This window comes from Balearica regulorum, chromosome 26 (assembly GCF_011004875.1).
Source record: "Balearica regulorum gibbericeps isolate bBalReg1 chromosome 26, bBalReg1.pri, whole genome shotgun sequence".
Taxonomy (NCBI): domain Eukaryota; kingdom Metazoa; phylum Chordata; class Aves; order Gruiformes; family Gruidae; genus Balearica; species Balearica regulorum.
The window spans coordinates 5,699,229-5,719,236 of record NC_046209.1 but is presented as its reverse complement, the minus strand read 5'-3'; the positions used below and the strand labels follow the sequence as shown (position 1 = coordinate 5,719,236).

The window sequence follows — 20,008 nt, the reverse complement described above, 5'->3', positions numbered from 1 at the left end:
GGTGTCACAGGCTCAGTGAGTTATAAATAATTCACCCTTGTGTTGCCAGATCCACTTGAGCCACTTCAAAACAACCAGCAGTGGATCAGGTTGCTAAGATTGATGTTTCTCAGTGGCCCAACTCTCAGGTACATGGGCGTCTACATGACATACTTTTACAATCAGGTTCTCTAGCCTGTGGCAATATCTTGCCACAGTGGGGCAACCCAGGTGGGTTTGCCTCTGTGCTGCCATTGCTGTAACCACCCACAGGGCATTTGCAACCATTGCTCTACCATAGAGGTAGAGCACCAGCCACTTTTCTTGTTCAGCAGTGTCTAGAGCCAGCTGGATGGCTTTCACCTCTGCAAATTGGCTCAATTCGCCTTCTCCTTCAGCAGCTTCTGCGACTCATCGTGTAGGACTCCATACAGCAGTCTTCCACCTCCGATGCTTTCCCACAATGCGACAGGGTATATGACTTCTCATTTTCTGGTGGTTTATTCTACAGTGGAGCCTCTTCAGCATGTCTCTTCCTCCTCTGGCAACATCCTGAAATCTTTACCTTCTGGCCAGTCCATGATCAGTTCCAGAATTCCTGGGTGATTGCAGTCTCCTATTTGAGCCCACTGTGTGATCAGTGCAACCCACTTACTCCACGTGGCATCAGTTGCATGATGTTAGAGGGGACCCTCCCTTTGAACGTGCTGCCCAGCACTGGCAGTTGGGGTGCCAGGAGGAGCTGTGCTTCAGGACCAACCACCTCCGAAGCGACTCGAGCCCCTTCATAGGCTGCCAGCATCTCTTTTTCAGTTGGAATGTAGCAGGCTTCAGATCTTCTGTCGACCTTGAGTCTCTGCTGGTGCTTTCTGCTGGAGGCTCCAGGTTGGGCTGTTCTCCCCAGCTGCGGTGTAGAGCACATTTCTTACATCTGGTCCTGCTCAGACTGGCCCAAGGGCTACTGCATGAACTATTTCTTGTTTAATTTGTTCAAAGACTGGTCATTGCTCGGGGCCCCATTTGAAATTGTTCTTCTGAGTCACCTGGTAGAGAGGGCTTACAATGAGACTGTAATTTGGGATATACATTCGCTAGAAACCCACAACGCCTAAGAAAGCTTGTGTTTCCTTTTTGTTGGTCACATCCATTGGGATCTGACAATGCCTGTCTTGCCATTTTATTCGTAAAAAACTGGATCTACCGTGCAGGTCCCTTGACCTTATTGGCAAAACTGGCTTTCAGAAGGTTTTAGATTACTTTGCTTTCTCAAAAAGAACTTCTGCTGTGTTACTGCATACGATGATGTCAATGTATTGCAGAAGCTTCACGCTGTTAAAGGGCGAGTGGGTCCTGCTGATCACTCTCTGACTCTCCAGTTGATGAATCAGCTTATGGATGGGAGCCTGGGTTGGTGTGGTATTGTTGCTGGTACACCATTGTGGTAGCACTTGGCACCTCTTGTTCTTTGAAACTCAGCAACCCCACAACAGAACGGTCCTCTGAGAGACTGGGCAAAGTAGACAACTGTTTAATTTCCTCTACCAAAAGCCCCACCAGTACCCGGACATCCTAGTAAAATCTTGATGCTTATGTCTCATGTTTTCATTCTTAATGTAATTGGACGCTTCATCATCATTCTTCCTCTTAAAATTTATAGTAGAATTAAGATGCATTGGAATAAGCAGTACAAATAATATTCATATCCATAATTAAGATACCAAATAACTTTAATTCTGTCCTGTAATGATCACTTGGCAATAGTGGAAACGATTAATGTATTATTTAAATAGTTGCAGGTGAGATTAAATTTAAATGACCAGTTTGTTCATTGTCCTTTTATTGTACCCTTAAGAGCAGTATTAATGTTATTTGCCTGCATTTCCTACGTTTCTACAGGCATGAGTTTTCACAAGTGGGGACAAGAGAAAAGAAAATGTTCTCTCTCTGTTCCATTCCTACTTCTGTGGTAACTATTCCACTCAAGTTGTCTGCGCCCAGTGCTCATTTGCCAACATGTTTTGACCAACTTGTGCTCCTAGTTATAGGCTTGCTGATGGAGAGAGAACTGAAGACTTTTAGGTACTACAGCCTGGTAGAGGTAGTAATAGAGCAATTCTGGGTTAAGCCATGCTGTAATGAATATGCTGTGGGGACAAGATTTACCAGCTGGCCTGAAGACAAGAACTGTCCATCTCTCTTTGTGTCTTGTCACAGACTTGCAAGAACTTTAACACTTTTTATAAAAACTTGAGGGACTGGGCAGCGTTAGGTTTACAGTTGGACTCAATGATCTTAGAGGTCTTTTCCAACCTAAATGATTCTATAATTCTGTGAGCTTCCTTCCCTCAGTCACACATGCATACACATATGTACATATAGGCACAACACGTGCACCATCCCACAGCCCTTCTTATTTTTCTTCCCACCTTTGGTGTTAACTGCAAGTTTTTAAGCCTGTAGTATCTCTAATTCGTAATTATATTCTAATTCTGAGACATAGTCTGAAGTGCGCTCTGTTTCCTTTTAGAAGGAGTGATGCTGCAGGTTGTGTTTGGGGGGTAGATGAAACAACTGGGGCAAGGGTTTCTGTAGAATTTAAGATTTGCGTACTTAAACAGAATAGCAGATCTTTAGGTGTTGAACTGTGATGAAATTAAGGACTTTAGCTCCTAAAGCGTGAGAAGGCCAAAAGTCCCTAGAAGTCCTGGGCTTCTACAGTTCATCAGAGCTTTATGCTAAAAGAATGTTCTTTCAATTCTTGAAAATATTCCCAGTTCAGCTGGTTTTGCTTTCAGACTTGCTGGGCGTTGGAGCCAGTTCCCTCTTATTTTAATGGGCATACTTCTATTGATGTCAGAGTCCATGAGTTATGTCCAAAATGATAATTCTTTGATCAGGGGAAGTGCAAGAAGACTCTACAGAGTGTTTAACCTAACTGACACTCTTGCTTGGACAGCTCCTGTGCATCTGTTTTGTTTCACTCCACTGAAATTGTTTAAATTTTCAAGCCAATTTGTAATTTAGATGCAAGTTGTCTGTGTTGAGAATGCCACAGAAAAAAGCACTTCATCTGGAGTAGTGTTTCATTAAAGTTCTGGAAAAATGTGGTACTAAAACACCTTATTTCACTTGCTGCTCTCTGATACGTGGCTGTTTGATGTAGTACCCTGTTATTTCAGGCTTAAAGCTTGTATCGCTGCATTCTCAACAAGACTTGTTTTGTACACAGTAATCATTCTGATCTGTATTGGGGTATAGGAGAAAAAGTTACTTGGGGGGGAAAACAGTGGACATGACCAGTATCAGCATAGTTGAACTCCTGAGTAGTTGTGGAACTAATCAAAAATAAAAAGATGCTAAGCTCATGTGCAAAGGCAACATAGACTAATATTAAAAATAATATTACTGCTTACTAGCATTGTGTAAGCTGTGGGATTGCTCCCACCTGTGAGGCTGTATATAGCTGTTATCAGATTGCAGTGAAAAGATTTCAGCAAAAAAGCATTTATAGGACTTTCATAGAACTAAAAATGAATTGTTTTCATTTAGGAGTGTCACTTCTGAGATTATGTCCTCTAGAGTGTTAAAATAATCACAGAATCTATTAAATGAAGCAGTTTGTCTCAGCAGTGAAGCGAAGGGTCATTCATATGAATGAGATGTTTATAAGATGAAAAAGATTACAATTAAAAAACCCACAAAATACTGTGTTGATACTTAATGTCACAAGATGTTGGAGTTTTGAGTTCAGCGTGACTTAAAAGAACCTGCTATAGATAACATCATCTACAGATGCTTAGGGAGGATAAAAAAAGCTGTGTGGAGGAGACAGTATAAAAATAAATACTACAAAAATGAGGGCACCAGCAGTGAGCGTGGTAAGACTGAGATTAAAAATTCCATTAATATTGCAATTTGAACAAAATGTGTTGTTTGCCTGAATCAGACAGTCTTTTAAATATTGTTAATGAGTATAACTTCCTAAGAGCTATCTTAAATTTCTGTGGTCAAAAAAGTCTTTTCCTGTAGGACAGAGGTGTTACGTGTCAGCTACTCTGTGTCTGGCTCCGTGCAGGGTGTTACCCCAAGCTACCAAGAGATCCCGTGTCCTTATCAGGCTGTGCTCAGTCCAGGGTAAGCACAGAGATTCATCCGGTCAGCGAAGTTGCAGTAGGAGCCCGCTCTGCTCAGGTTGTGAGTGCTCTCCTGCCACATGTCATGTGCGATGCTTCTGGGTGGATGCAAGTCTAAATGTAAATTTAGCCTTCCACGTAGGTCTAGTCCTAAAGCATGCGTACTGTCACTTTTGCAGATTTTTTTTTTTTTGGATGGTTGCTTTTTAACCAACCAGAAACTTATGTGAAGGTTTTTTTATATGTTTGCAAAGCATAGCTTCACTTTAGAATCACGTTAGATCTGGGTAAGAAAGATACTATGTGTGGGGTGATATTTCCTATGGTGGTTTTATTTTGAAATTACTTTTCTAGTCTTTTAGGGGTGTTTTTACCCGGGGTTGTTTTGGTTTTTTTATAAACCTGTAACATTTTTGTGAGTCAAAGCAGGAAGAGAGGAAGGAGAATCTGTTTGAAAACTAGTGTATGCAAAGAACAGAGGTACTTGCTATTTTAAATTATTTTGCCTGTAATATGCATTTAGATTTGTTGTCTTCTGCGTTCAACCCCCAGCTGCTCTTCTACAAGCGTTTCTAGTCCTTGCTGTACTGTTGTTCTGGGCTTGTGGGCAGAGCCTGAGGCTTCATAGCGAGCAGGTTCAGGGCTACACTGACTGCTGGAACCAACACCGTGCAATTCGGAGCTTAGTGATTTTTCTGCTCCCCATACATGTGAGCAGGAACCCAAGACTGGTGATCTGTTGAGATGAAAACCATCCAGATGTTAAGATAAATACATCCTACCAGGTCATTATTCAAATTGAAAGAAGCTACAGAGCTGAAGGTGTCTGTCAGAAAAAGTAAGCGTATAAAGCATGCAAACACAGGAACATTTTTATATAAAAGCAAAATAAATAGTAGATATATCACATAATCATCAGATCACACAATTAGTGCGTCTCATTCACGTTCTGCTACTCTTAACTGCTTTTTCAGTTTACTGTAGTACAAGGATTCCCAAACTTGGATGTGCTTGGGGCTGGCCAACAGTGGCAGCGGCAGTGAGTATGTGCAGCGTGAGCTCAGGTGTGCCCGCACCGTCTCTAAACCCAGCGTCAGGCAGCCAGCTGGGCTGCAGCCAGCTCAGCTCTGGCCACCTCCAGGCAGTCGGCAGCTCTAGTGGGTGATGGAGGGGAAGGGCCTGTACCCCGAGAGTCCCCCCCGCGCCGGGCACGGGAGGGTCTGACAGCTCAGGTGTCCACAGAAATGAGCTCCCTTTGAGCACCGGAGAGCCTGGGGCGGGGAGATGGTGACTGAGTGGTTCTCTCGTATGAGTGCATCAACTGAAGTGCCACACTGAACGTGCGCTGACTTCCCTGTGTGTATGCGTGTGCTGCTGCAACTCTGCTCCCCTTCCTTCTGATACACATTGCCTTGAGCCCTCCCTTCTGTATAAAGACAGCAGCAGCTCCTCTCTTTATGCAGGGCAAGAAAAAGTGAGTGGGGAAGTGTTTGGCACTTAATGCAGCATTCACTGCCCAGACATCCGTTCCCTGTTTTCTCCAGGTCAGCAGAGAATCAGGAACTGCCACCGCCATGTTCTTGGCAGAGAGCAGCACGTGTACCGCTTTTAAGTGGTTTGCATATCACCAGTGGTACACCACAGTTTGGGAACCCCTGGTATAGTATAATTATATTTCTACAATCACGTGACCTCACATTTTTAAATAATACATAAGCACAAGGGATCAAATCGAGGTGTTTACCTTAACTTTCACATTTCCTGACCTTTGAGTGCATAGCTGTGCAACTGTGATACTGCATTAAAATATTCTGAAGCTTTGAATTTCTAGGATGGAGACCAGAAATAGAATAAAGGGGAATTAGAGATGTGGGTTATAGGAGAAAAGAAAATGATACAAAGCAAGACCTAAAAATAAGAGGTTTTTTGCTTTTTTGGTATGCATAAATACTGCTGGGTTACTACGCAGGAGGTAGGATTTAGGAAGAGTGGGTAGGTGATTTAAAAAATCCATTTCAGTCAGGTCAGTTTTGCTAGTATGAAGTTGGTGTAAAATTAAAAAACAATTTAATAAAACTATACGTGCATACAGAAATAGTAAAACTGTGTACTTAAATGTGGTTTGCTATTTTGGTGTTTGAAAGCTCCTGCAGTTAGAATATCTGCATAACTGTTATTAAGGAATACAAACCTGAGATTTAAATTCTGTAGCTGAAATGTGGGACATCCCAGCTACTGAGAATTGACTGAGGAAGTGCTAATATTTCCTTAGCTGCCTAATAGCTGTGAGTATGCATGACTCTGGCTTATTTAGTAGCCTGCTGGTATTGGGACTGTTTGCCTGCACCTGCTGCCTTATGGTGGAAAAGGGAGTAGGTTTCATTCTGTTCCACGAAAAAGAAATTTAAATTAACACAATCTCTACTCCTAAAAGCAGACACCCCCCTCCCCTGCCCCAGCAAAACCCAAAGAAACCCTTAAGAATTCCCAATGTACTATTTTTTAAAGGCAAGAAAAGGAGGATATGGGATGCAAACTCCTTGAACGAAGTAAGTGGGAGATGCCTGAAGGTGGCTTGGAGCAAGCTGGGGCCTCTGGGGAGGTGTTGCCTCTTATGTGCGCTCGAGCAGTTCTGCACTGATGCCACAGAGCGCTCTTAACAGCCCACCTGAGTTCCAAAGATCGATGCAGGTCCCTTGTGAAGGTGATCACGTAATTTTGCCTTGCAACTGTTCTATTGCCTACCTCTTTCTAAGGATAGTTCCCTATTGATAAAGTAGTTGAAGTACTTAACTTTTTTTCCTGGCAGCTGTCAATTTGATTGTCAATTTGAATGGGGAAATATTTCTTTCTGGCGGTTTTGATGTCCATGTAGAAAATATTCATTCTCAGTTGCTTCCCATTCAAGTTAATTTGCTTAATTGAATTGAACTTTTACATGAAATATTGTGCTTTTTATTTGCTAGGTTCTCTCCTATGGGTGTAGATCACATGAGTGGGCTTTCTGGTGTAAATGTTCCAGGAAACGCATCTTCTGGCTGGTGTATCTTCATCTACAACCTTGGTCAAGATGCTGATGAGGGAATCCTCTGGCAGATGTTTGGCCCCTTTGGTGCGGTTACCAATGTGAAAGTTATTCGAGATTTCAACACCAACAAGTGCAAAGGTTTTGGTTTTGTGACCATGACAAACTATGAAGAAGCTGCAATGGCCATAGCAAGTCTTAATGGCTACCGCCTGGGGGACAAAATCTTACAGGTTTCCTTCAAAACCAACAAGTCCCACAAATAACTTGCTCGTGCTTTTTGTATGGAATAGATAATTGAGTGACAGAAGTTGAAACATTTTTGTTAGTGTAAAACTCATTTTGCGCCAATTTTCACAAGTGTTTGTCTTAGTCTAAATGAGAAGTGGAAAAAGTTTTATATTCTGGGATGCAACTGACATGTTCAAATGTTTGAAATCCCACAATGTTAGACCAATTTTAAGTTCCTTTAAGTTATTTCATTTAAAACATGTTAAAAATCCCCTGAAATCTTAAGTAGATTACATTAACTAGACCCTCTGGATGGTGGTAAAATTGAAGCATGCTTTCACTTATGAGACTAACATTTGTTCCATTGAATGTTGTCTGCAAAAACTGGAATTTTCTGAAAAATATCAGGCTGAATTCATTAATTTTCTTGTTTTTTCTGTTGTTGTTTTTCCTACCTATTCCCCTGACCTTTTCTACCCCAGACTCGGTAGTATGGAAGAAAAGTTGAGAAATACTAATGTTTCAGTTGACAGTAAATTGTTTGATCAATTAATAGTCGTTACTACGTATAGAGTTGAGGATTAGGCTTTTTAAAGTCAAGGTCTTGTAAGTAGTAGCATGCCAGCATAACTTTTAACACCATTGATGAGGTAAGTTGCACACTGAGCAGTGGCCAAGCTGTCAAATTCAAAGTTTTTAGAAACATTACTTTTAAAGCCCACGTTCTAATAGGAATGGACCAAAGAGTTTCAAAGAAACTCCGGGAAGATTTCAGAGTCAAAATGAAACTCCAAAAAGAAAGTGTGAATGAATATATGTTGCTACTTTATCAAACTGAATCTCTTCTGTCCAAATATTTAATGCATGGTGCACTACTTACTGGTACATTATAATGCAGCAAGATACTTACTCATTTTCAAAGATCATTATAGTTTGAATTCCTTTGGTAGTTCTATTTTGTAAAGAAAAAACAGTTATAAACATTTGAGCATTGTATTTCTCGCATCCCTTCTAATGAGTGCTAGATTTTTCTATTTTAATAGGATTTTGTTTTGACAACTAGCTTTACTTATTGAACACTCAGCAGAAAAGTACTTACTACTTGCAAGTTAGATATTAACAAAAAAACCCTTTGATTTGTAGATTTAAAGATTAATCCCCCAAGTTTTCTGCAGACTGCCTTGAAACTTTGAGTTGTTCTGTTTCTGTTAATTTTCTTTTGCTTTTTTGTGTTTTTTGTTTGTTTTTACTTTTGCATTTAAGAACATTAAATTTGATTTTGTTTTGCTCAAATTTTGTTTTGTTTTTTATTTTCTGTTATTTTTTTGCTAAGTATTGCACAAAGTGTCCAGCTTTCAAAGAGTGTTGTTTTAAAGAACCGTAGTTCCTCTTTAAGAGTTTTAAGTTACTCCTTTGACAGATGAGTAGAAGAAAAAGGGTTGCGAAACAAGAGCACTACAATAAATCTGTTGCATAGAAACTATGTGCCACAGGCTGATGTAACCCTGCAGGTGTTCTTTGGTAGGAAACCCGAAAAGGATTACTCTGTTGGGTAAAGGCTGTGTGGAGATACTGTGCACAACCGGACACTTGGCCTGGGCAACTTTCAGGTCTAGCATTTATGTTGAGTTGCCAGAAGGTCAAGGAAACGCGAAAATGGGGAGAGTGGCAGTTTTATTGCAGTGTCTCCTTTTTTGTGTGAACCTCTACCAGTCCCAAAGTTTATTTTCAAATTCCAGAGGCCATTCTGTGCTGCCTGCTTGTATCACTCCATCCAGCTGACCTTGCCTTGTGATCTCAATCGTTTCTCCTCTTCCCACGATAGGATCTCCAGTCTTGCACAGCCCGAAGTCATCTGCATCAGCTGCTCTGCACGCTGCGGCTGAACTGGCTGCCCATCTCCATTAATTACCTTCAGCGCTGTCTAGGAAATGCTGTTGCTGATATTTCTAGAGCTGCCTATGGCATACTTAAAGCCGTACAGATAGGCCTTGGCACTGTGAGCAGCCTCCCACTGGTTTTGAGCTTGTGTCCAGTGAATGTAAGTGGGATTTTTGCTATTAATACATTCAGCCTTGCCTTTCCTGCCGGTCCTGTTCACTCTACCATCTTGTGAGAAGCACGATGGTCTGTAAAACAGTGGCTGTGACAAAGAACCACCCAACTCCCACCATCTAAAGTGTGCATTCCGCCTGTCTATTCCAATGTCTGCTGCAGATGTTTCCACCAATTTATCATCACTCATTTATCACTTCTTTTTCTAATACTTCTTTTTTTTGTGTACAAGGAGAGATTCAGAAGCGTTCAGGGGATTTTTCCCAAGTTAAAACTGTGTAGTATAGAGAAGTCCTCTTACCGCATCACATCACCTCTTAAGCTCACACTGTCCTGTTCCACAGGAGTGGGTCTGCAGGCATTTCCAATTTCCTGTCATTCTCTCTTGCCTTATTTCATGTAAGATTAATTTTCAAACAAAATGGGAGTTGCTATTTTGTCGCAGCATTTAGATTGGGCTTCAGACTTCCAATGAATGACACCCTAAATGTGACTTTGCATCAGTAAGCGTTACAAGTGCGCTGGCCATTGCAGCCGTATCAGCAGCATGCTGCTGTGAGCTTACCACGTGTTCACTTTTTTAAAAAAACTTCATGGAGCCTTTTTGGCATTACTGTCATCTGGACTGCTTCCCTCTCTTTCCATCTCTCCTTCTTTGCTAAATAAGAAGGAAATGCAGGGTATTGTTTCAGTAGTGGTATGAAAACATCTTTTAGTTAAGCATCTGATCCCAGCTTCCTTTGATAGTTGCTCTGAAAATAGTTACCAGGCAATTTACGTGAGCAAAGCATTGCTGCTTGAGTCAGAAAAGAGGAAGAAAAAAACCTCCTGCTCCGATATCAAGAGCTGATACTGGAAGCATACTGTCTGCACCATTCTAACTGTCGATAAATACTCGGCATAAATAGCTGAAGTCAAGACAAAATTGTGTATGTATTCTTGATACTTTTGGTCCTTTCTGCTACTAGTAAAGAGCAAAAGGAAACTTGTGGAAGTGGAAACTAAATTCTAACAAGAAGTAATCCACCAGCAGTTGTTCTACCCAAAAGGTATGAGCAACTAGTTTCCTTATCACATCATCCAGCACACCCGCCTTTGAAGCTCTCCCTTGAACATGCCTGTTTCAAGAGAGGTTTTGGCCTCTTAATCCTCAGGGAGTTTAGAAAAACTGCAGATACGTTCTGCTTTTTCATCCTTTAATTTGATGAAATAGTCATTGCTTTTGAGTGATGCTTCTCAGTCAGTGCTTACAAGATCTTTGTAAAACCAAAGGTCTATCTCAAACCAGAGGGGTCTCTTCATTTCTCATGAGATGCAGTAGGCTCAAGAAGGTAGAGAATACTAGAAAGTCTTGGCTGCTGGATTGGGATGTGATGATTAGATTTTAAAAAACTTGGATTTGATGGTCCACACTGGAGATACGATGGGACTGTTTTGGGGTCCTTTTAGGTTAGAAGCCTCGCAGGATGCCCCCAGGTATCTGCTTCTGACAGATCACGTGTAATTCCTGATGAAAGCACGTAGTTAAGGCCATGCTGCTACTGCAGGGTTTTGTGAGTAGATGGCAAAGGGCATTACGATGTCTCGGGACTGGGCGTGGGGTTCTGTACCAGTATTTCTGAAGGGATCAATCTGGCTTTCGTGAACTTGCAGTTTGGGCAACACTATTTCCTTTTTACGCTTATTTGATCAGACAGACAAACACAGTGACAAGTTTAGCTGCCTGTGTTTAAAAAGAAAAGAGGAGAGAAGGCTTCTTCATCCATCCTCTTACGGTCAGGGCAGCTAGCCTCAGAGCTGAAGATCGGCAGTTGGGAATGCAAAGGGGAGGAGCAGCGATACTGTTCTCGGGCTTCAGCTGGGCTCTATTTTCAAATGGACCTGTTTGCTTTGTGTCCAAAACTCACTCGCTTTCCCAAAGGCAGAACTTGTTTGCATGTGAATCCTTAGCGCTTCAGCAGAAACTGGCCTTTGCTTCCGTAGCTGAGTCACCCTGGGGTTTCACTTGCCTGGCCTGAGCCATCTCCTTTGGAAGGCAGTCTGCAAATCAGTCACCTTTGAGCCTTGGCTTTGGGGCAATAAAAAGCTTACTGTGCGAGGGCAGGATCATACCCTGGGGCTTGGTCAGCCTTCAGGACTTTGACTGTTAAACCAATTATCTTTTTCAGGAAACTTTACCAGCTGTTGAATGTCTGGTCATATTTTAATTATTGCTTTGTCACTTTCAGCTTTAGAATCACTTTGGTTTATCTTGGTATTTCTTTCGAAAGGGAAGCTCAGCTGCCCTTGCTTGGTACGTATCCTTTTCTCCACTTTTTTTAAATACTTGTATCTGACTCTCCAAGAAGGCTCTTGCCAGGCCAAGGCATGACTGCTAAACATGCTTCTTAAGGGGCTGCTTCCAAAACTGCATGTGAGTCTTCATTCTTTGCAAGACTGTGGAGTTTCACTCTAAAATGAGACAATGCCTAGTTAAGAACAAAACTGTCCTGATTGTGGTTGAAGACCTTTTCCAAACTTCTCTGAAGGTGTTCTGGGCTTTAGAATAAAAAACAAAAAAACAAACCCCCAAAAACCACAATAAAAAAGAATCAGGTTTTCTTAGTATGTAAAAAAAAATCAAAAAAAAAATCTGAGTTTTGTGAAAATTAAAATTCCTCAAAGGCTCTATTCAGACTTGGTCTTTTCCAGTCTGTTGATTATTAATAAGTTTTTATTCCTGCTCAGTAACTTATATTTGCTTCCTAGATTTCTACTTTGAATGGAACTCGCCCTTGTGCAGAAAGCTAGCCACAAGCCTAATCACATTTTAAACCTTCTGTTATCCATTTGCAAATAGGGGAATATCACAGTAAATACAGAAAAGGAAACGCTCCTGTCTGTGCACTTTGTATAAGCTGGCAGAGGCAAGTACAGTTCCTTCAGATGAGGAGAAGGCAACATCAGGAAAGCTATAAACATGAGCAGAATCAAAGCAGCTTAGCATGTTTAGTTCTCTCGTCATTCCATTCCAGATGATGTCTGTGTACTCTAAGTGTTGAATTTATTTTGTTCTTCAAGCTATGTCATCCTAAAGTTTGGTTTACTGGAGATGCTGTGCTCCGCTTCTCTGCGTAGAGGGAGGGGAGCCGAGCCGATGCAGTTACTGTCGCCTCCTGTGCCCAGCTTTGCCAATCCCTTCGCTTCTGCTCTAGATGTGGGACTGAGCAGCATGGGAGAATCCATCTTTGAGGGTGGAAGGAGAAGTCAGGAAACGTCACTGCCCAGAGCCGCATCCCCGCAGTGGTGTGTGTCCACACACCTTTTTCCTTCCCCTTGGTTGGTTCTGGGGTTTTTTTTCAGTACATCTCTATCATGGTAGCATGAAAACCACTGAAAATTCAGAGATACACGGTAGGATAAATTTCTCACTGCAGTGAGTCCTAGTTGGTCAGTTTACGGTCACTTACGTTTGTCCAGATGACCAAAGGTGTCACTATGGAGAGGACACCTAGTTTTGTAGAGGCATTAAAAATTGTAGTAATGTTGTTTATACAAAGCAATTAAAAGTCTTAAAAAAAAAAAAAATTGGCATAGCTGCATTTATAGAAAGAATGTTCAGCATTCAACCAAAATGATGAAATAACTGTAAAGGTGATCCGTTATTTTGAATGTTACGTTTTGGAAATGAATGGTCCCTAAGGTCCTAAGGTTTATTATAATTTTGTGTCCCTAAGGTATTTAAGTCCCTAAGGTTTATTACAATTTTACATTGCTTTAATGTTCTGGGTAAGGTCAATAAAGTAGAGATTCTTCAAATATTTCAGGAGATTTTTTTTTCAATGTATTCTAAACTGTAGTAACTAAAATTACATTTTCTGATAGTTTATAGTTACATATGTGCTTTTAAAAAAAACTTGGAGAATGTCCCCACGTTTACATTTTTAACAAAATAAACAGGTCTTATAATAAACTGTTTATTGAAAGTAGGTCCTCTGATACATCTACCTGCAAAATGTTAGGGTATTTGGGAGGTTTTTTTAACATACAGCTTTTTGTGAACTACTGACGGTGATCTCACGATTGAAGCGCAGAAGTCAAATGCAGAGCAATTTGTCCTAACGCTACCTCTGTCGTAAGGTTACCGTATTTTTGACTTCCCTAATGAGGAAACTTGTCCTTTGAAACACTGTCAGTGAAGCACCTTATTGTAACGTTTCTACTTTTAGGCTCCTAAGAATAGCTTTAGAGCAAAGGGACCAAATTCACATTTAGCGTAAGAAAACACAGCTCCCTTAGTGGAGCCGCACTTGTTGGTTTTCCCAGACCTGAATTTGTCAGCCGAGGTACTTTAACCTCTACGTTTGGAAGCAGAAGAGTCTTTCTCTGCCGTAGGCAAGTTCCTCTAACGCGGCTCTGCACTTGTCAGCGTTGGGTACTCAGCACAATAGGACTGATAAATACGAAGATCAAAAGGCTAGCGTTTATTTTCTATGTTTATTATACCTTATTGGTTTTCTACTTATTAATTTAAAAATGCGGAGTTCACAAAAAGGGTCGCAATTACCTCCCTCTTGTAAGAGGTGGTACCTGTGTATTGTGCGACTTCTCCCCTGACGCAGCCGGCAGAATTGAATATCGCAATTAATTTCTAAAAGCTTCTACTCTTAGATTAATCAGGTACTACAGCATCATTTTTGTGATTGCTTTTTTTTTTGTAGTAGTAGTCTTATGTAGTAAAACTGAACAAAACTTTTAAGTGTTGCTTTCTCCTTCTGCATGATTTAAAAACCAGTTGAAGCCATTATGGTCTTTAAAGCAAAACACAACACCCAGTGAGTGGATTTGACTTTAAATCCTGTTGTTGTTTTCTTCAGTCTTGCTGCGGTTATTTGTTATATATCACACTTGGTAAAACACAAAGGTTGAACTAGAAATATTTTTCTGTTGAGTGGAATTTTCAGCACTTCAATTCTTTTTGTTGATAATGATGGAAAATCAGTAATAATAGAACTGCCACCTGAAACCTTGAAAAATTGCTACTGTGTTCATGGTTTAGAATCTTTATTCTCATACTGTTGTTCCTTATTTTTAAACATTTTTTTGAGCAACTTTTCAGTGGTACAGCTGAACTTTTTCACTTGGTCATTGAGAAGAAAATGACTTGAGACATTTGAAACATAAGTTGGGATAAACCTTTATTTGACCAGTAATTTTGAATAATACTGTACTTCTAGTCTTTTTATTGATTTAATTTCCCTTAACTTATGTAATCTTTTGTTTATAAATTAATCTGTTTGTGGGACAGAAGGTTTTATCAATTGTTTTCCATACTGTACAGTATATGGTTAAACATTTTGTATATTTAGTGTGTTTTTAAGTTATTGATTTGTTTTATATCAAATAATTTATTTTTCAGGTACCATTTTCATTTAAACTTTGTTTTTACATGGGTTTATTTTAAATAAAGTATGACACTGCTTTCCAAATGTCTAAAATGAAGTTGAATCCCATTGTGTTATTTTGAGACTACTTATGTAAATTAACTTTAGAAATAACTGCAAAAATGTACCAAGTTCATACTTTGGTTGTGCTTCAATTCAAGTGCTTGGAAATTTTCTGCAATGATTTTTGAGCAATTTGAAAAATTGGAATTTTCATATTGAAACAGTTCAAAGATTTGTTGAATGAAGCAGCAGCTTTGTAGAATCCTGTGGATGGAATTATGAGCATTGTTTTCTATATGGTATTTTCAAAATTAAATGAAACCACACCTAGATACTTTACGCTAGTGTTAATACTTAAATGAAATTCTCTGTCAATAGTGCAAAGGAGTTTTGTACTTTTGCCACATGTTCATTACTGTTTTTGTTGAGTGCTTGTTTGGAACATAGTCATGATGTTTTTAAATGATCCATGATGAAAGGTGATGTACTTCAAAATAGAATTAGGCTTTTACTTAATTGTTCATATTTTGTCTTTTTTTTCCTGCAGGAATTGGATTATTATTGTGCAATTTGGAATTTGACATTTTTTCAGAAGAATCTGAGCTGTGTTCATGAATAGGCTAATCAAGCTTACTCCACTAAAGATTTTGTTACTTGTAGCCTTATTAGAAAGATGGAATTAAAAGGCGGCGCATGATTTCCTTTTTATTTTTCAGGAAAAAAAAGTTGTTCCCTCCATCTTATGGTGTCCATCCTGATTAAAACCAAAGCCCAGCTACGCTGTTACTCAGAAATGCGTATGAAACTTTTGCAGAGAGCTCTGGAGAACAAGCGGTCGGTCAGCCTTCAGGTCAGGCAGGGTGCTCTGGGTCCCCTTGTCCCGCTCTGGGGCAGGACGGGCGCCCTGGTGTTAACGGCTGTGGGGGAGGCCGTGCCTGTCACCTTTTGAAGAAACGCTCGTGAAACCACGTCCTTTCAGTCGGAAGGAACCTGTATGCTGCTGGCTCGCAACAGACTGCATTCAAGTGTTTACTCCCTTTTTCACCCACACAAATTTTTAAAGTTTCGATGAATTTAAGTCGGCTCCTGAGTTTGAGCAGGTGCCTTGCTGCATTCTTTAGTCATGGAAATTATCCGTCTCTTTCAGAGTTGGGCTAATTATCACACTTTTGAGGCATTGGCTCTGATTTCTCTCTTAATGACTTACCTGTGAAAAGGGATGTAAAATAAGAAAAAAAAAAATAGCGTCGCATTTATGCTAACATGGAATGGATGGCAATGCTGCGTCAGCTCAGGCATCTCGATGCAGTGGAAAACTAGATTTCCTGTTATTTTTTCTTGCTCTGGGAATTGCTCAGTCCAGCACTGTTCACCAGGTTGGAATTATTCTTTGTGCTAAACTGATAAAGAGCAGAAACAAGCATTTTCTGTTACTACAGTATAACAAAGGATCATTGAATGTGCAGCATCTGTTGTAATCCAGAATGCTTAATCACCAGTGCAGAATTTTAGACCTTTCCTGGGTTTTCCTTTGGATAGAGCTGGCGCAACTTCTCCATTCTTACTCCCACCAGATGTTAGTCCCGTGTGATTCACTTCGCACAGGTTCGTTCTGACCACTGTTGTAGTTTCCAGGTTTTTCTTCTATGAAAAATCATGAGGGAAAATGTGTATTAACCACCAGAAAGCTTAATAACAAAATATGGCCACGTGAAATCTGGGGCCCTCTGAAGTGGCTGGTTTTTTTCAAAACCAAACCAAAGCTGTTAGTGTAGACCCATTAACCCACAGGTGGAGATTCTGGTTTTGTAAAATTCCTGATAGACTCCCTGGCTTTAGACTCTTCTCCTACTTGCTCTGCTCTGTGGGCTGTTGGGGTGTCCTACTGGTAAATTTAACCCCTTTATTTCCAGCATATTAGGGAGGGGGGAAAGAAGGAATTAAAAAAAAAAAGTGTTAAACTGTACAGATTTCCATCTTGCTGGTATGTCAGGAAACAAAGTAGAAAAAACTTCATCCTGTCTTCATATTTTTCTCTGTATCTCCTATCTTTAAAAAAAAAAAAGAAACCTGGAAAAATATTAATATTAAGTAAGGTCCTCCTGGGTCATGTTACTGGTGTGTTTAGGTCAGGATTCTGTCTGCAGTGCTGGCAGTAAGCAGCTATTTCAGGAAAGCACATTAAGCCCGGCACCATCCCACCGCCCTGTCTCCGTTCCCCTCGTGCTTCCCCAGCACACCCAGAAATTGCGTGTCGGGGGGGCCCTGCCTCTTCCCGCGGTAGCTCCTCTCCTTTTGCTGCTTGATTTTTGAAGCAACCTTTCTTTTCTTAAACTGCCTTCTGCTTTCATCGCTTGCTGACAGCGGGAGACTGGAAGGAAAAGTGGAACGTTTGGGGTAATTTTTATGTGTGTGTGTGTGACCCGTGCAGTTGAATGAAGGTGAATAAATAGTGATGCTTCACTCTTTGCACTGTGACGTGCTTTTTTTAAAATTTTTTTTTAAAAAGTATGTATGTACAAAAACAGTGAATTTAGCAAATTGGGAATCTGAATCTAGTTTGTCAGAACATAACTTCTACTAACATCTCATTGGCAGGTTTTGGGGTTTTTTGCAACAAAATTAATTTAAAGAAAATTTGTCACAGTTAAAATACAGATTTTATTTGTTTCAGTTATAAGCGTAGCATAGAATGCTTTAAATGTTGAACTTTTCAAAATGGATTGACTTTTTCTGCAGAGCTGTAGCTGGAATGGTTATTAAAGAGCATGTTCTCAACTTAAACTAGAACGTACAAGGAACTTCACCGAGTTTAATAAAAATGAGTTTGGGGCTTCCTGTATTCTTTGAGTAGGTATCAGTGGACCTCTTAAACTTACTTTAACTGAAATTCTGTTTGAATATGTTGGAACAGATTCTGCCCCCAAGTCCAGCCCGTGCATGCTACAAAGAAAGGAGAGCAGAGCAGAAATTGTTTGGCTTAGGAGCAGTGTTGGGTCGGTATAAACAGTGCTGAGCTGCCGCCTCCTCATAGACTTCAGTAGGCTCCAGCTCAGGTATCACGGAAGGAGCGTGCACTCGCACTTTCAGGATTTCAAGGCTGTATTGCAGCCTAGGAACGGCCGTGGTAAGTAAGCTCGTGTGCTTCTCTAGAGTCGTGGCACAAATGGTTTTGGTCTCAGTCACAGCAGACTTGCAAAATTTGGGATGAAACATTTTTGTGACCATATATCCTGCTTCACCTTTCTGTCCCAGATGAAAGATGCAAAGCAGAAGGAGCAGAGAGACACAGTATACATATATGTTTATATGTGTACACACATGTAATTACCTGTGTGTGTATTAAAATGCATGTAGACTGTATAGATGGTTTTAGAATATATATGTATCTGTTAATTGTACGTATTAGCATTGTGTATCTGCTGTATATGCACATATATGCTATTCCACATGTCTACACAGTGTAAAGTAATTTGTGCAAAGATATATATCCTTAAAAATTCAAGTTCATATAAAACTTTATAGTTAGAAGGTATTGTTAACAATAGTACAGTAATGTGATGAGCAAGCTATGGAAGTTTAAGCTGGGTAAAAATTTAACATCCAAATTTTTTCTAAAGTTTCTTTTGAAATAACTCTATAAAAAATGGCCACATCTGTATACTGATCTTAACATTTCTCGACAGTGGTCCTGTAATGCACAATATCACTGCTTTTCAGGGAGCACCTCCCATTCACTTCTCCTGAGATTTCTTTGGGAGTCAGTGACTTTTGAAATTATTTTCATTTCGTTTTAAGCCACCTTTACTACATGGTTGTCATTCTCCCCCCCCCCTTCTGTTTTTACCCTGTTTTATGGGCCTTAATGTTTTAATCCTTTCTTACTGCAGGAACGGAGGAAGGAAGAGCCAGTTCAGCTTCAAGAAGGACTGTGATTCTAGCGAAGCGGCAGTGGCTGACCGCACGTGCCGTGGCACGCAGCGCCATTGCCTGGGGTGCGCCGCCGGGCCCTGCTCCCCCCACCCTGTCCCTGGATTCCAGGATAGACACCCCCGCTGCTGGTGCTAGCTTAGATAAAACATACCGAAGCCTGGCCCCTGGGGTCTTAAGCGCTTCTTTTATGAACAAGGCAAAGTTAAGATCCGAGGTAGAACCTACCTCGATGTCTTTGCCTTGCTCAGTTGCTCAGCTGGTATTTAAGGACTTGCACGAGTTGGTTGATTCCTAGGCAGCGGTGTCTCCAGCGCTGTGATAGTTCCTAGGGAGCGTTCTGGCTGTCCTGATTTGCATCCTGTGTTACTTAAACACAGTAATTCTCAAAGGCGGCGCAAGAGATGCAGCACAAGATGGAATCGTGTTTTGAAGCTTTGTGCTTTCCTCCCGGTCTCGGCGTACGGCTGGGCAGGTCTGAGCCTTGCGTGCTGTTGGATGGCTGGTGGCCTTGATGAAGGAATGTTTGCCCTGAATTTGGCCTCTCCACGTTCCTGTCACAAATGCTGACCTTATGGAAGAACAGCTCTGGTATCCGCTGCCTGGAGTCTGATTTCCCAGTTCCTTTGTCGGTATACGTTCTGGGTTTGGGTGAGGGAATCGTGCAAGCTGGTCATATCCGAGAAAGAATAAAAAGGGAAAAGGACAGACTTCTTGCTGAATTGGTGGCATTAAGGCAGCCTGGCATAATTTGTGAAACACTCCTTCTGCAAAGAGTAAGTCGGTGACCGTCTCTGCTGGGCGTTAAGCGCAGCGAAAAGATCTCTCTGTGGGGCAGTAGCGGCAGTGCTCGGTGTGGGGCAGGGAGAGCACAGCCAGTTCACCCCTTTGCTCGGTGAGGAAGGTGAGCGTCATCTAATCCGTAACAAACATTTTGCTCTACAAACCGAAGGAGGAAAAGAGGTGTGACGCCCTAACATGAACAGGGATGAAATGGTTTTGCTCAAGAAATGTTTTAGTCTTTTGTAGTATATGTGCTAGAGCGGATTGTCTCGCCTGCAGGACAGTGCTGCTGCTGCTGGAGCGGTGCTGTCAGCCGACGGCTGTCCATCTCCTGCTCCTTGTTGGAGCTACCTGAATGAGAAAATCTTTACAACGGCTGCACTTTCTCGCTGTTTGTGCTATATTTGTGTCAAAGCTTAATAGGTTATTAAAATGACATGATGTGA

At 41.0% G+C, this 20,008-nt stretch overlaps 1 protein-coding gene across 3 annotated transcripts in view; it reads left to right on the top strand.

The window, feature by feature from the left end:
• Positions 1-20,008, top strand: part of ELAVL1 (ELAV like RNA binding protein 1) — a 53,558-nt gene extending 33,550 nt beyond the window's left edge. For 2 of the 3 annotated variants that reach the window (XM_075776303.1, XM_075776304.1), the window contains one exon: positions 7,079-12,990. In XM_075776303.1, coding sequence (XP_075632418.1) covers positions 7,079-7,403 — 325 coding nt within the window. In that variant the 3' untranslated portion in view covers positions 7,404-12,990. Of the gene's footprint in view, positions 1-7,078; positions 12,991-18,739 lie in introns of those variants that run through there. The other variant, XM_075776305.1, reaches the window with a different exon arrangement.